The 17,554-nt window shown below is 36.3% G+C and overlaps 1 protein-coding gene across 1 annotated transcript; it reads right to left on the reverse strand.

Annotated features, from left to right (window-relative positions):
- Window positions 1-976: 976 nt before the first annotated feature.
- On the reverse strand, window positions 977-10,581 carry NOXY38 (tetratricopeptide repeat (TPR)-containing protein). The gene is made up of 29 exons (XM_078993201.1): window positions 10,395-10,581; window positions 9,793-10,035; window positions 8,830-8,891; window positions 8,553-8,742; window positions 8,226-8,369; window positions 7,982-8,138; window positions 7,707-7,900; window positions 7,382-7,483; window positions 7,123-7,258; window positions 6,906-7,034; window positions 6,356-6,665; window positions 5,893-5,997; window positions 5,664-5,782; window positions 5,226-5,334; window positions 4,989-5,123; window positions 4,572-4,694; window positions 4,305-4,475; window positions 4,113-4,199; window positions 3,898-4,038; window positions 3,648-3,794; window positions 3,516-3,584; window positions 3,266-3,424; window positions 3,138-3,194; window positions 3,005-3,045; window positions 2,799-2,918; window positions 2,135-2,444; window positions 1,896-2,003; window positions 1,751-1,822; window positions 977-1,654 (listed from the first exon to the last, which is right to left on the reverse strand). Exons 2-29 carry the CDS (start codon window positions 10,016-10,018, stop codon window positions 1,265-1,267), a joined length of 4,113 nt encoding a protein of 1,370 aa, XP_078849327.1. The 5' UTR covers window positions 10,019-10,035; window positions 10,395-10,581; the 3' UTR covers window positions 977-1,264.
- Window positions 10,582-17,554: the final 6,973 nt, after the last annotated feature.

Here is a 17,554-nt window from a genome sequence, read left to right on the forward strand (position 1 = left end):
ATTATTTATAACAAATTTCATATTTTTATCAGTATATTATATGTTATAGATTTGTAGTGGGTCAAACTCAGGAATTATAAGTAATATGTAAATTTTGAAAGTTATTTAATTTTAGTCATCCACGCTACCGATCCATTTTGCTCTCCAACTTTAACTTTTTTCATTTTTCCTTCTAAATTTACTATAAATTTTATCATTTCATCTCATAACTCCAGTGTTTCACTTTTTCCTTTTAGCATCCATAACTCCTACTTTCAGACATTTAAAATATTTCAACCCGACATGACACAACATATTTACAAGGTCTAAACCTTAACCCAAAACCTGACACGAAAATAAACGGGTTGACACGACACGATAATTAAACGAATCGGGTTAGGGTCAAGCCCTTTCAACCTATTTAATGTCTTGACACGACACGATACATTTGTCAGGTCTAACTATGTGGTTGTTCTATGATGATGAAAGTGGGGGGAGGGGAGAGGAGATGATGGAAATGGCTAGAGGTGAAGTCCTGGTCAGTTAGAAATCAAAAACACGTTACTTGATTAAAGTCGGGCAAGCATGATTGATTGAGAAGGATAAACACAAATTTGAATATTGCTACAGTGATTCCGATTTTAGTCATCTTACATCCAAAAGAAAAGATACAATTAAATTTCGGAAAATTTTCAGAAGTGGGAATTACATATTTTCCCTTGTCTACTTACATCCAAAACAAAAGATACAATTAAATTTCTACTTAATTACAAAATTACTATCTTAGCATTTTGACCAACTTATTTTAGTCTAATAGTCCCATAATTAGTTAAAGATATACAAATCAAGATTTGATCAATATTTCGACCATTACACATTTTGTTCCATTTATATCAATTTAAAAAAAAAAATGCATGTTGTACATAATTTACACCTTTTTGGGGTGAAATAAGAAAAAAATAAGAGTGATTAAAAAGAAGCAAGCAAAAGTAAGAGATTTGGCAAAAATCCATAGCGAGTTGCGACGCTAAATAAAAACATGATCCAGCACTAGTTTTAGTTTTACATGCGTGTCGTAGTCACCGACTGACACAATCGCCAAAAATACAACTAACACCCAGTCACCCACCCATCCTATTATAGTTTGATTGGCCAATAATTATTGAAAAAAAAAAATAATGATAATGAAATAGTCAAAAACCCCTCAAATCCAACATACTCCCAGACAGTCCCAGGCTAGTGTCGAGTAAAACGTTAGAAAAATGATCTAGTAGTAGTAGTAGTTTTACTTGGTGGCATTCTGCTTGTTTTTCTTAGGGTCCAAGGCGCCTAACCCTGGACCTAACCCAACCGGGGTGGTGGTTTCCACCACCACGGCTCCGTTGGTGTTGGCATCATCTCCGGTGGTGTTTTCCGGTGTCATACCAGAGTTGATGATGTTGAGGAGTTGGGTGAGCGGTGGCATAGCCGGGACAGGGACACCGTGCGGCCGGATTAATAGACCTCTGGCGGCGGCTTTCTTCCTGGCCTCCGCCACTGCACGGGCAGATCTTTCATCCACACCTCTACCACCACCACGAGGGAAGTTCTCGCCGGGAACTGTGGTGTTGTTGGCGCTGCCGGAAGCTCCTCCAGCGGAGGCGGCCTGGAATGCTTGTATCAAATCAGGGTGAGCCTGTACAATTTACAATTCACAAACATTGCTAATTAATTTACTGCCCATTTTAAAACCAACAATCTCATTCGTCAGACCAAACCAAACCAAATATACCTTTAACAGATCAATTGCTGCCTGAGCTGAAACCGCATTCACAGCTTGCCCTTTCTGCTTTTGTGCAGTCATCTGTCATCATATTATATAATCAGAAAATTAAATATTAAATAATTAAAATAAAAGCAACACATCAAAATCATACCTGCGCCTCGCGCACTTTAAAAGTTTTCATCCAGTTGTGGGAGTCGCGGGTCCTCGAGTCATCCTCTCCAAGTTGCTTCACAAGTATGTCATATGTCTTCTTCTCATGCTGCCAAACAAAACAGTAAGCTAATAAGCTAAGCTATAAATGATGGTATAATATACTCTCGTCTGTCTGACTTTTTTTAAACATGGATGGAAAATAAACCAAAATCTAATGGACAGATATACTAAGCATGCCTGATGAGAGAGCTTGTAGGCTCCAACACAGTTGAAAGCAATTGCAAGTGCATGATAGCAGACAGCAGTCTGGATATGTTCCTCTCCCAAAAGCCTCTCATTCTTTTTCAATGCTTCTTGTAGATAACGAAGAGCTGTGTTCATTTTCCCAATGTCTTGATACATCATTGCAACATTAATGTAAGTTGCTGCGACATCAGGGTGATCTGGCCCAGATGATAAGCTTAATAGAAGCAGGGCACGCGACATGTGGCGCAACGCCAGTTCTGATTGGTTCAGTCCGTGATAGAATAGGGCCATGTTCCCGTAGCTGCAAAACATTCCATTTCTTTATTTCTAATCCATCCAATATTTTGGTATTTAAATAGCAACAATTTATACATTTTCAGATGGAAATGCTATGTTTCTTATGCTTATTTATTTCAAACTATTTTGGGGTTCAAAAAATAAAAAATTATTTGATTATTTGTTTTAACAAGGAAATGCTTAGAATTGAATTCCATGTTATTTTTACACTTTTAAAAAATAAAAGTTACTTGAGGATTTTAACACACTAGTTTTAGGGATGGAAAGTGGGTCAAAGGATTTTGTGAATTCCAACAAGCCAAACGCCCCCAGGCCCCAGGGAAATTGTAATCAAATCCAAGCTTGAAAAAATGGATACCTGTGAGCTGTGTCAGGGTGGTCAAGCCCAAGGCAGCGCTCATTTATAATAAGTTCCTTATGCTGCTGCATAATCGCTGCAGCCATGTCTCCGGCATGATAAAGAACCATTGCAAGGTAACTACAAAAGTAAAAATTCCAATATAATTAAGATAAAATAATAATTTTACAAAGCTCAAACATAATTATTCCAACTAGGAAACATACCGGCAGCAATTAGCAACCTCACGATGCATTGGACCCGTCACCTGCATGTCATAATTAAATTTAATGATAAAATAAAATCACTCATTTAACCCTTACCAACCATGAAATGAAAGATATCATAAAACATACATACCTGTTGAAGTATTGTAAATGCTTCCGTAAATAAAGTGTAGGCTTCGTTAAGCATTCCCTGAAATAAAAAACAAGTCATATTTATGTGACATATATATAACAATTTAAGGGGAAAAAAATGTTACCAACCTCTGCCAACTGGACCTTTCCTGTTTCCACGAGCTCTTTTGCTTCTGAACATACGGGTATGGAGTGTTTGACCACAGGTTGAAGATTCAAAATATCTGACGTTTGGAAAGGTGTTCCTGCACTCAGATCGTACTTTTTAGCAGCTATGGTTACCCCCACCTGTTTGTTAATGCCAGACAATTTAGTAGATAAGTCGCATTATCATACAACAGAATTTAATAAAAATAATAATATCATGCAGAAAGTATACCTTGAGGCAAATGTTGCGGATAACTGAAACCTTCTTCACACGAGACCTTGCATCCTCTGGCAATTCAAACTACAAGCAAATAGAGAAGATGAAATCTGTTTGGTTTGATGGAATGAAGTAAGTTGATGTTACCTGGTATTTAACTTTGGCAAATTCAAGAATATCAGCCCACAAGCTTTCAGAACTAAGATTCATGCAGGATGCTTGTTTTCTACTACTACTACTACTAGCAGCACCTCCAGCTTTCGACCTTTTTGTGGATTTTCCCGAGGCTACCTCCTGTTAAATCCATGAATCAACATCAGGAGTTGAACTCATTTACCCCATAAAATATAGTAAATCTCAATTTTTGTATTTTTCATAAACAAGTAAAACTAATGACCTTTTTCTGATTTTTGGACTGTGTATTATTAGCAACGGCTTTTCCAGAAACAGAAACCGCCTGACAGTCTCCAAATAGACAATTGAAGAAATGAGCAACTGCATGTCCGATGTCATGATCTGCTGTATCTCTCAGCACGTCCTGTAAAGAAGTTACAACATGAATTCGGCTTTTTACAGTTTCACCGATGGTTAATTAAAGATCATTGAATTCACCTTGAGGATGTGTTTTGCACATCTAACAATGATCTCATTGGAACAAAGATCCCATAAATGAGGCAAGTGCTTCGTACCATCAGCTACCTGGAATAATGTAATAAAGAAGTTATCACATAGGGACGATAAAAGCAATATAGATTTATATATATATATATATATATATATATATATATATATATAATTTCTTACTTTGCCGATATAGCGAACGTTAATTCCATGTGCATGCAGTGCTTCAGTGAGTGTCTGGCCGTCCATTGGTGAAACTTCAAGTGTGCAAAGATCTTGTATGAATTTTGGAAGCACAGCCTCCTTGAGATATGAACTCACCTTCCGTACACTTTCTTCATCAGCAGCAATATCCTGTTACATGCGCATATGCGTCTTTTTAACTACAAGCTTTCTATGAGATATTTTTAATCACAAGGGCATTTGTGTCTTTTACATACACAGAATTACCTCAGGACTCCCAGCCAGTTTGAATTCTGTAAATACATTAGGGTTAAACCTTATATCCTCTGCCACGTCAGCAGTCTTAAAACCAGATTCTTCAATCACCGTTTTATCCTCTTCTGATTCATGCTGCACTCCACTCAGTTTTAAACAACAATCATAAACATATATTTTTAATCCATTAAAGTTAAAAAACTTAGGTTCAAACACTCCAACACAATAAAGTTAGAAACATGAGTATATTATTTAATTAGTATAGAAAGTTTTCTAGATAAAACGATGAAAGTATCTTCTGCTTTTCTGTATCTTATAATGATTTTAAAAATAAAAAAAAAAATAAAAAAAAAAAAGGAAAACCGGGAATAGAAAAACTAATAAATTATCGAAGAAAAAAGTAAAGTATAATGGTTTAGAAAAATTTACCGGTTTAACATCAGAGGTTTCGGATGTCTCGGCTTGATCTTGTTGTTCAACAACAGTACTATCAACTTTTGGAGATGCATGTTTTTCCTTTTCCTGTGGCTCACCCTTAGATTTTGAACTTTTTGCTGCTTCAGCCTTCTCACATATATTATATCAAACACATATTATATCAACAATCATATATGCAACATAAAAAAAGAAAAAGGTTCTACATCTATAAATATTTATATTTATTACCTGGCAAAAGGCAGTGATTAATTCGGGTCTCAGTATACAGAACTTGGAATTTGTTCCTGTATAATTTGCATCACGAGGAGTGACTCTCATCAGGTCCAGGAGATAGTGCCTGGACATGAAATGTCAAAAATCAATTCGGTCAGCACTGCATAACTAGAAATCAAAATCTCAGATAAAAGAAAGCAATCTACAACATGATGCAAAGGCGATCTGAATAGCAACAAACTAAAACTTCATCTGTTTTTGTACTGTTTGCTTCATTCTATTGCAGCATTGTACTTTGAAAAATATACCGATCAATAGCATTGTAAGTACTGTTTGAAATTTTCACCGATTATTGCTTTGTTTTATTAATGACATTGTTATTGTAATGTTTTCAAAACACAATGAGAGTAAGGAAGAATGTTATAACAAATGAAATCCAGTTCAAAAATTCACCTGTCATCACTTCCGACAATGCCCTTGCATTCAACTGGTGCAGCTATCTGGAACACATTTCCTGATCCATCAACAACACTGTGTTCCTTCACCCTGAGGCGTTTTGAAGCTTCGAGTACCTAATGTTAGTTAGATATAGTTTAGCACAAATTACAGAAAGAAAAGTATACAATATAAAAAGGTAAAGAGGGAATATATATATATATATATATATATATATTATCCTGACCTTGGAATGAAAATCTTGATTCCAGCAAATCTTCTTGCCATTGTCAACAGACCCATACAGAAGCGAATCTGATTTATCACCTTGTAAAATTCCAGGTAGAACACTCTGTGGACAAAAAGGATTAAGATCCAAGATAGAAAAAAACGAATTATGAAAAGGAGCTAGATGCAAGAAATGGCAACCTACTGCCATTTCTATCTATTGGAACATTGTTGCTCCAATTCTTTTTGCTTATAAGGGCATTGTACTTTGATAAATCTACCTCAAAATTATAGCATTGTTTATTTTCTTATTAAGAAAATGTACTTTGAAAAAAATTACCCAATCATAGCAGTGAAAATTATTTTGGATGACATGGGTGTATTTTTCAAAGTGAGATGTTGTATTAGGAGCCGAGGAAATAAAGATAGGATGTTATAATAAACAAAAGTGTTAACTGATAGAAAAGAGAAACTATATGCACCTGTGCTACTACTCTATGACCTCTATAGTCAACAATGGCCATAGCAAGATTATACAATCCAGGAACATCAGCTTCTTGGTAAGCTTTTGTGCCTTTTAGATCATTGTTTGAAGACGCATATGTGGCTTGTTCACTCTCTGCCAGCTGTGCCTCAGATTGCACATCCACAACACCATTGAGGCTATGATTATGATTCTCCCCATTAACAACAGATGGTTTGACCAAGGTGGAATCTGATGATTGCTTCCTGGACAACTGCTCAAGATCCGCATCAACAGCAAAACTGAAGAATATGTTGTTGTGAACATACCTACAACCACAAACAAATTTTAAACCATTCATAATGTGTTTGTTGTCTAGTCATTATGTCCAATCATCATGTTTCATTGGTCTGTAGGAATGGAATCAAGTTTCATATATTTTTTCTATATTAAATGTTTATTGCATTATTTAAATATATTTAATAAACAATTTAAGTACATAATAAAAGCTCATTAATAAAAATAGTATATTTAATAATAATATACTATTTTATATGCATTGTACTTACATGTGAAAGCACTCTGGATCGGTTGGATTAATTGGTGGGATGCATCTGCTGATGACTCCAATAGCACCACTTATTGCAGCATCAACAAAATCAGAAGAAACCTTATACAGGGCTCTATCTCTCAAGATCCTACAATACATGAAGCCAAAAAAGTTACATATACATACATACCCTTCCTTATATTCCAAAAAACAGAGCAAACCAGACTATTTTGCACCTTTCTTGAGGGCTTGTATGAGGAAACTCTCTACAAGATTGCAATTCCTCATTCCAGTCTCTTTGCATACCGATTAACTCGCTCCCAAAGGAAAGAGTAAGTGAATTCTCTGCTCTAGCTGCATCGCGTCTATGATCTACATTACATGATGCAATAAAAAGATAATTGATATGTACATCAATAGCATGAAAAAGTGAAACACCACTAAAAAATTAAATTATCAGGAAAGGATAATATATTATTAGTTTATTACTATTACCAGGAACAGGGTGCAATCCAAGCCACGAATTTGGAGGCAACAACGACTGGATGTTTTCAAATGGATGAGCAGAAGCTTTGCGTTCCAACATTTCACGAAAAGCTTCAATAGATTGAAAAAAAAAAACATGAGATTGTTTCCAAATAGCAGCTTGCTTTTATTACAGCATTACAGCATTGTACTTTGAAAATCTACCCGATTATTATTGCATTGGGTAAATATTGTAATAGAAAGATTGGAAGTAGGGTGCTATTTCTTGTAACTAGCCCTCCCTTTTCAATATGAAAGAGTATGATATGAAAGAGTATAAAACATCCTTATTCACCTTTCTTGAATCTGGAGCTAATCTTCTGCAAGAGCCCGATAAGGGTAGTTGCTTCTGAAGCAGCTTTAGTGGGTTTTGGGTCGAGGGTATTTCCGGAACTTGAGTTGACATAAAATGTGGTTGTGGTTCCAGTTATACAATACTTGCTTCCTTCGAGTGTGACAACATCCAGATAAATTAAGTCTCCAACAAGCCTGAAAATATAATGAACATCAATTATTAGACACTTTAAAAGAAGGTTGCTATTTGCTGACGGGAAACAAACCAAACCAAACCTTCTGTAGCTTGGAGGAGGGTTAAAAGAGGAAAACACAATACTTTCAACGCATTTGATCTCTTTGGAAGGAGATGACAACAAATTTGAAAGCGAACCAGAGACGTCCTCCATGAACCCCAAATTCTCAAGCTCTAAAACCTCCGTTTTTGCAGGATCTATTTTAATTTGGAAATGATCCATCAGTCAAAGATTTAATTCAATGAAAATTTTATACCAAAAAAAAACAACAAACCAAACCAAACCTCCTGAATTTGCAGTTGCAGTTGCAGTTGCATTCTCATGTTGCAATGCGAGTGATGTTGATAATGAGGAGTGGAGTGTTGAGAGAGAAAGCAACTCTCGGGTTCGGTGGACATGAGCCCTGATGGATCTATCGTCATAAAGGGCTGCAAACATTTCCATTTATTATTATTATTATTATTATTATTATTATTAATATTATTATTATTATTATCATCAATCCTTGCCAATAAACTATGTTTCCATGGAAAGGAATGTATATAAAACGAAACAAAAGACAGTTTCCAAATTCATGATACCAAAGGCAAACATTAGCCAGCTAGCTATACCTGCAATCATCTCTAAAGAACAATCCCCCGCAGTGATGTCAGCAACTTCAGAAATTTCATGATAATCTTCCAAATGATGACTCGATCCATCCTTAGTGTGCAGTAATAAGTCATAGCAAGTAAAGAAACATGTCTCTGGAGCATCAAGAAGAAACTGCCTCACATCCATAACAGAATCACTCGGACTCAACTGCAAATTTCATAAATGTTTATTTATCAATTATCATTCAAACCTAAAACTTATATAAAACAATCAAACTTAAAGATACCAGCATACCTGTAGCTCAAGCTTTTCACCAAATTGTGTTTTCACCGGAACAGGGAAAAGATGAATGTCACCTGCATATAGGATCCAAGATTCTGTAAGCTTTGTATTTTTAATCATCGAAACACTTGTGTTCTTAGTTATCTTACTAGTCTTTCTTTTTCTAAATACAAGTAGAAATGTAGAATCTCTAACTCTGCATGCATCATAGGGTTAAATGTTGCATTAAAGTTAAACCAACAATGTTTCTCTTTTTCCCATTTTCTGCAACCACATTTCATTCTAGGAATATGCAACAAACTAGTTAAATGATTACTATGCAACAAAGGTTCACTCTTTTACCAACTTATGCAACAGTGTTTCACTTTGTACTAATTTATTTTCGTCCTAAAATGAAATCATTGCATATTTTGTATAAACAGGTAAAAATCACGGAAAAGGAGTGAATAAAAGCACATTAAACCCTTTAACAATGAGCATGTGGGTGCATATATGATGTAGACCTACAATATTATCTCCCCCTGTGTTCAATTATTAATGCAACCTAATGACCCTAAGGCCTAAGGACATGTTTCTTTTTTCCCAATAAGTGATATATGGATAAAGTGACGTTGAGAAAAATGATGTTTAATTTTTTTGAGAGAATGGATAATGGGATAAAAGTAAACAAGAGCCAACTTGTAAAAAGTTAAAGACTTTAAATACGGAATCCTTGACTTTCTCGATTAAGTCGATCATTATGCATTGAGTAAAAAAAGGAAAACTCATATATAGGTCATGCATGTCCCCATTAAGCCCATTGAGTCAAAAAAAAAAAAAATGATGACGCAGATGAGGGGAGCACATATAATGGAAAGCTCAAATACCTCTAACATCAACATATTACCACAATTTCTATATGCTTCTGAATTTGCTACATCAAAGAAATACAAACAAGAATAAAAGCAAGATTGCAAACAAACAAAAAAACTTTACCTTGCTTCGGCTGGTTCTCCAAATTTACATTGTCCGACTCATTGGCCTCTGGCTGCGTGGCTTGTATCTCAGCTGAAGCCGGGACTCCATTAGCTTCCACCTTTGTTTCTTCCACAGGATTCAAGTTATCTTTAGAATGACCGTTCGAAGAGACCGCTTGTTCAGTAGCATTCGTGGCGTTTTGTGACCCTTTCTTGTTCCGCCCTCTGCTTGATTTCCCAGCCATATCTACTTCTCAATCACCTAAATCCAGAAAAGAAACGGGCACAATCTATATCAGTGTATCTGAATCAAGGTGTTAATCAAAATAAACACATGCTATTTAAGGAATCAGAAAAGAAAACTCATTTGAGAAAACACTCGACCAATCTACGCATTCACAACTCGTTGAAACAATGAAGTGAAGTACGAAACTTGCTAAACTAACAAAAAAGATAGATATCTAATGAAAATAACCCCAAAATTGACATATACATGAAAAAAATATAGACATAAATTTGATTCAGCTATCAACAGTCACTATATTGAAGCAAAACCCTCAGGTAGAAATGTTGATACGCACGTTAAAATCAAAGTGAGAGATAAAGAAAAGAAAAAGCAACCTGTATTTGAATATCACCGATTGAAATCGGCGGATAAAATACAGGGAATTAAGAGAAAGTTGTGTACGAATAGCAGCGAATTGAGAAGGGAATGGAGGGATGGAGGCTGTGGCGGCCGAGGGCGAGCGTGTGGTTACTCTGTGAGAGAGAAAGAGTTAGGGAGAGGAGGGGTTTGCGAGTGTGTAGTTTTATTATGTTATGTATTTTTATTTTATTTATTTCGAAGGTCAATTAATCTCTTTTCGCAATTGGCTCGATTTGTGTAAACTTTCGTTAGGTCATTTGCCAATTGCCACGATCATTTTTATGACATTTATTTTATTATATCATTTCATAAGGTTTTTCTAAAATGATCTCAATATCATGAAATTTTAATAGTGAAATTCCATAACCTTTAAGTTTGTTTGATGTTTTTACTTATTTATTTTAATATTTGTTTTTTTATGTCTGAAATTTGGAAATGTTTTTTTAAGGGTTAATGATTTAGGAGGGTAATAAGGTTTTAATTTTGTTCACATTGGGTTCTTAAGGTTTTTTTGTACATATTACACTAACATGTTTGTTATAACCATTTAAAAAATGTAATAAGGTTTTAATTTTGTCCACAATAGATCTCTAACGTCTTTTATTGTACATATTACACCAACATAGTTGTTATAACCGTTTAAAGAAAAGGTAATAAGTTTAACTGTATCCACATTAGGTCCCTGTTTTTAATATATTTATCATTTCATCTAACTTTTTTACAATTTATACTAGTATCTAGTTAGATGGTTTCATCATTTTATCTTCTCATTTTAGTTGTTCATTCATCACAACCACGGTTTCAATCAGAAGGTTACATAAGCCAGTGGTGGAACCAGGTCAAAGTAAAAGGGTATCCCCGAAAAGTAATGGGATATCCCCAATAAATAATGGTTCCGCCAATTGGATATCCCCAATAGACAATTACTTATCAGGGATACCTCATTACTTGTCGGGATACTCTTTTACTTTGACTCTAGCTCTACCACTGGCTTATAAGTTATCAGAAATTTATATAATAACATAAAATGACATTTAAAAAATATGTTTTCTTAATTAATTGAGAGGTATATTTGGAAATTAAAAAACTAGTCTAAGTAGCTTTTTAAAATGCTAATTTATAAGCTGTTTTTTGGCTTGTCAAACATGACAACCTAAAAAATATTGAAAATAAACTACTAGCTTATAAGCTAGTGGTGGCGCCAAACATAGTATTAATCATTAAGACTTTCATTATTATTAGTTTTTTTTCATAAAAATGAAAAAAAAATTGTTATGTAACATTTCGATTGAAATTGTTGTTGTGGTGAATGGGTGACTAAAATGAAAAGATTAAATGATAAAGTCATCTAACTAGATACTAATATGAATTGTAAAAGAGTTAGATGAAATATTAAAAATATTAAATATAATGACCTAATGTGGACACAGTTAAACCTTATTACTTTTTTTTAAACGATTATAACACCATGTTGGTGTAACATGTACAAAAAAAAAAAACCTAAGGAACCTAATATGGACAAAATTAAAACATTAATACCATTTTTAAACGGTTTATAACAACCATATTGGTGTAATATGTACAAAAAGAAAACTTAAGGACCGTATGTGGACAAAGTTAAAATCTTATTACCCTCTTAGGCCATTAACCCTTTTTTTAAATGTCAGGTTATGTATCTTATAGGGGTTACCTTACGTGACGTGGCATCCAACGTGGCCATAAAACCCTTAACACCGTTAGACGCATTCCATTTTGGAGTCATTACACCTTGAGAAGCCAATAAACATCTCAAGAAATCATATTTACATACAGTGGCAGACACAAGACAATATCTCAGGGGTAGCACACATAATTTTATGGGTGGCACGCCAGAAAATTTCCCAAATAAATTACATTATGCTGCAATTTTTGAGGGGTTGCACAGGCCATCCTTGGAACCCCCTATGTCTGGCCCGGTTTACGTATTTGATCGAGTTAGATATCTTAGGTATTTGAAGTAATCATCACTCAAAAGATGGCTTTAAGAGGAAACGAAGGGTTAGATTTGTGATTTACTTTCTAAATCAGAGAAAATTTTTGGGTAATTGATGTAGAAACCAAAGAACAAGCTTTTCATAATTATTGTCTTACTCACCATGAGGTAAAACCCTATAACTCACTCCAAATTGAATAACAAAAAATTAAAGCCAAAAATTGATACCAGAACAACAATCAACAACAATTGTACTAAGTTCCTCGTCACACAAATCATCAGACTTACCAATCCTCTAAAATTCACCAAAAGCCTCTCAATACCAACCCAAGCTTCCAACCAATCCATATACGATCTCTCAAAACAAATTCCCCCCACCTGCTGTTAAACTCGTTTATCATAAGTATGGTCTCGGAAATCACTTTTCTTATGACTATCAATCCAACCGACAAGTCAAACCGAAGATCAAGGACTCGATGTGTTATGCTCGAATGGATAAAGAGCACGCTGAAAGTGATAAAGCTATGTTGCTACTATGTCTTGGAATGTAGATTGGTATTGTATAATGCCCATGATTTCCGTACTAGTCGCACCTCAATAATTTCTCATTTATAGACTTATAAAGTTTTTGGTGTACACTAGCACACTAGAATACAAGGAGTTATCATCAGGAATCGTACTTGCATCGAAGTACACAGTCCTAGCCGTGCACTAAAACAACCCAACCTGCAACACATTAACAAATATAACATTGTAAGCCAAAGGCTTGGTGAATAACAATACAATAACATAACAACGTATGTCATTATATATATTGTGACAGCCGTTAATTTCCGATCAAGTCAAAGTTAATCGATCAAACCATTCAACTCCTCCAACCTGTGTATACTAGGGTTCACTTTATGTAATTAATGTACAACTCACTATCTTAATAAGAAATCATCACTTGAAAAGTTTGTATTTTTAGATTTCTTAAACCCTAGTCGGGGTAAGTGAGGTATCAAAGCGATAAAACACTATTACATACCCTTTCGGGGGTGTGTGAGACTCTTAAACAGGGCTAAACGGGGTTGCGGACCTTACGTTGCAAAGCTAAGCACTCACAAAGGTCACAAACTAAGTCTCTCTCAATCTCTCTTTATTAATCTCTATATATACCAAATCTCTTCGAGTATGTGAAATCTCTCCCAAATCTCTCCAAGTATGTGAAACCTCTCCCAAATCTCTCCAAGTATGCGAAGTCTCTCCCAAATCTCTCCAAGTATGTGAAACCTCTCCTAAATCTCTATAAGTATGTGAAGTCTATCTCAAATCTCGTCAAGTATGTGAAATCTCTCACAAATCTCTCCAAGTATGTCAAATCTCTCCAAGTATGTCAAATTTCTCCCAAATCTCTCTCTCAACTTTTTATAATCACTCGGGGGGATCCCGACCCTTAAATTAGTCGAAAACCGCTCGAAAACGGAAGTCTACGCGAAAAACAACTCTTAAGAGCCGAACCATCCTGAACCGAGCCTCATCCTGAACCGAGCTTCCTCCTGGAACCGAGAAGCAGCCGAAGCCGAACCTCGCTGAGCAACCGAGACCGAGCCTCGCCTTCTGCTCCCTCCACCCATTTTGAAAACCGGACAAAAATTGTCAATTTCCAAAATTCTGGGCCGGAGGTTCGATCCCAGCTCTTAGAACCGAGAGTTGATGGGGGAACCGAGAGTTTTTCGTGATTTTAACACGGGATTTTCACCCAAACTCGTATTTTAACATAATAAACCCTAAATATTCATATTTTAATTATATTTTGGGTAAAATCCTTGCCTAAGAATAAAATCTAGTAGGTAAGATTTATGGGTAGAGTGTTGACTTTACCTTAGTGTGTAACACAAGCAACCTCTCACACTCACTCCAAGACCATACCCAACCACTATTCCCCCATACATAGTCAATCAATGTCCTTTTTCCCACCATTATTCCAGCCACACTCTTGATCAAAAGCTGGAAAATCCTCATCTCTCTTCCCACTTCACTCCTACTCCACTAAAGAGCAAACACCTTTCCCTCTCACTTATCTCTCTCTCAAATTCGAGATTCAAGGGTTGATCATCAAGTTTTTCTTCCACTTTTGGTAAGTGATATTATCCTCCTTATGATTATTTCACTTCCTCCTACCCAAAATCATAGAATACTTACACAAATTCCATCACATTTGTGTTAGATCTTCGAACCTTCAAGGCATCTTCTAAGTGTCCTTGAGTTGAACACTTATTTTCTTCAACATCCATCCAATAAGAAAACACAAAGGTGAGTTCATAACCCTATATTTTCATGTTTTTCTCAAGTTTTAAGGGGAAAATACAAGTTAAAACACCAAGAACATAACTAAACTCATCCAATAGCTTTCATCAGAAAAGTTTAACTCCATTCACGGACTGTTTTGATCAACTTAAAAATTTTATTTTTCAAAATTGTATTAGATGCAAATAGTTCAGGTTTATACCTTTAAAATGACTACTTTCACATGTTACGATTTTTCTACCTTTTTATGGCGCTTTTTATAAAACAGCCTATTACTATAGCTACGAATTCGGACCAGTCTGTGAATATGAACATTTTCACACAAGTTAGAGATATATAAAAATCATAATAAAATTTATAAACAAACTAGACACATTTTCTAAACTCTCAGAGTTTACAGATTTAGTTTTTGACTTCGTATGATTTTTCTGTGATTTTTCCAAAACAGTGCAGAAATGTCAAAAACAAGTTAACTTACAACTTTCATCACACTTTCTAACATGTTGAGCAATGTGTTAATCTTTGATGACTTCATATTTTACCTGTGTTTCCATTGTGTTATAATTATATAATAGAAAAATACTCACTGATTGGTAAGAGTCCTTTATCATTACAAATAATACAATATAATGATAAACATAGTTATGTGCTTACTATACATTCGACTCACATAAAATGGGGTTCATTTGCATTACAAACATTTTAGATAAACTATGATAGGTATATTTTATTTTACATTTACATTACAAACAATTATGTTAAACTATAATAGGTATAGTTTATGTATCATTTACATTTCAAGCTCATTACCAAAGGTTTTCAGTCCAATTCACGTAAATATGTTAATGAATAAATTTGTGAGACATTCGTTTCGCGTTACATCCAAAGTAACGAAATCAAAAGTCCTATAAATTGTAACTAGAGTCTCTTGTAGGGAGAATGTGATAGTTGTGTATATGTAACGACCCGTTTCCGGTATGTTAATTCCTTGGCATTTGTTTTGAAGTTTTGCAAGAGGGACTCGGTGAGTTCATAGCCTGACTCGCCGAGTAGGGTCGGGGTTTCGAGCACGTGTTAGCTGGAGACTCGGCGAGTCCATATTCCGGACTCGGCGAGTCTGTCCGTCTGGGTGAAACCCTAAATCCCCGGGTTGCCCACTATTTAAGCCACCTTATGGCCCTCATTCTCGCCTCCTTCACCCTCAGAAGTTGTGAGAAAAACCCTAATTCATCCTTGAGTGTTTGTAAGTGATTTTGTGTGCATTTGTGAAGGTTTGAAGAAGGAGAAGAAGAAAGGAGCAAGGAGAAGGAGTGTAGAGCCGAGATTCAAGGGAAAGCAAGAGCTCTTTGAGGTATTCTTCTAGTTTCTTTCCCTTTTTATGCTTAAAAGCCCTTTTTAGATCTAGTTGATGCCTTTCTCAAGCCTTATGTTGATATGGAAGCCTTATCATGCCGAGATATCTTTAGATTTGTGTATTTAGGATTTGTAGAGCCCAGATCTACTGCCTTTTTGGAGCTATTTTGCATATTAACCCTAGATCTACCCCTTTTATGCATCTTTTAGCCTTTATTTCCTTGTTCTTATGTTTGTGCACGTAAAGTTGGAAACTTTACGTGGTAAACCAGCTTATTGGACTCAGATATATCATTTGTATGTTTTGGATTCGAGCAGAAACGAGTGTAGAATAGTTGCATGGCGGTGACTCGGCGAGTCGGAAGAACGACTCGGCGAGTTGAGTCGCGAGTCCCCGATTCCTTCCTTTTGAGCGGTGTCTGTCGTGTGGGACCAGTGAGTAGTAGGGTGGACTCAGCGAGTTGAGGGTAGACTCGGCGAGTTGTTCATACAACTCGGCGAGTCCAAGGCAATCTTCTTAAGTTCAAGAACAACTCGTCGAGTTGTTCATATGACTCGGCGAGTCGGATGAAGATTGTCTGAGTTCTTGGATCGAGAGGGTATTCGTCGAGTCGATGCCATACTCGACGAGTAGCAGCGAGTAGGGTTGAGGTGTGAGAGTAGAGACTCGGCGAGTTGGCGGCCCAACTCGGCGAGTCAGGTCAAATGAGAGTTGACTGTGACCAAGGGTAAAAGAATCATTTTACCCAAGTGCAATGTTTAGTATTTGATTGAGTGTGTTTATGGACTTGTAGCCAGGGAGATACCGGAGCAACAGCAGTTAGATTCCAGAGTCATACACTCAGCAGCCAGTTTACGAGGTGAGTTTCCTTCCAGTAGGAACGGGTCTAAGGCCACAATGCCAGCCCGTTTAGTAGCAGTAGTTTCCGGACTTTTGGTCCGATGCAGTTGTTAGTCTGTTTGATGCCTTCGTGGCTCAGACAGGATTTATGTGTTAAGTGTTATGGGCTACGGCCTGACGTAGTATGCAGTATATGAGTTTATGATCATGTGTGTTATGCTATTTGAAATATGTTTTGCTATGCTATGCTATGCCCAGTCAGTTCCGGGCTTCGGTTTGATGCAGTTAGTTCCGCACTTCGGTCCGATGCAGTTAGTTCCAGACTTCGGTCCGATGCAGTTAGTTCCGGACTTCGGTCCGATGCAGTTAGTCCCGGACTTCGGTCTGATGCAGGGGACAAGGTCCCAGTCAGTTCCGAACTTCGGTCCGATGCAGTTAGTTCCGGACTTTGGTCCGATGCAGGGGACAAGGTCCCAGTCAGTTTCGGACTTCGGTCCGATGCAGCTAGTTCCAGACTTCGGTCTGATGCAGTGGGCAAGGCCCCGTATGTGCTCATTTATATATTGTATGGTATGTGGTAGCTTGGGGGAGCTTACTAAGCTTCGTGCTTACAGTTTCAGTTTTGGTTTCAGGTACTTCCGCAAGCAAAGGGAAGAGCTCGGGGTGATAGCATCGCACAC

This window comes from Lactuca saligna, chromosome 1 (assembly GCF_052625555.1).
Source record: "Lactuca saligna cultivar CGN05327 chromosome 1, ASM5262555v1, whole genome shotgun sequence".
Lineage (NCBI taxonomy): Eukaryota > Viridiplantae > Streptophyta > Magnoliopsida > Asterales > Asteraceae > Lactuca > Lactuca saligna.

Excerpts from the sequence above, each read along its gene's own strand:
- NOXY38 (XM_078993201.1), bottom strand. The coding sequence starts at position 10,018 with ATGGCTGGGAAATCAAGCAGAGGGCGGAACAAGAAAGGGTCACAAAAC. Across the intron at positions 8,892-9,792 it reads GGAGAACCAGCCGAAGCAAG|GTGACATTCATCTTTTCCCT; the intron begins GTAAAGTTTTTT and ends TCCTATATGCAG. Across the intron at positions 2,004-2,134 it reads CCTACAAGCTCTCTCATCAG|CATGAGAAGAAGACATATGA; the intron begins GCATGCTTAGTA and ends TTTGTTTGGCAG.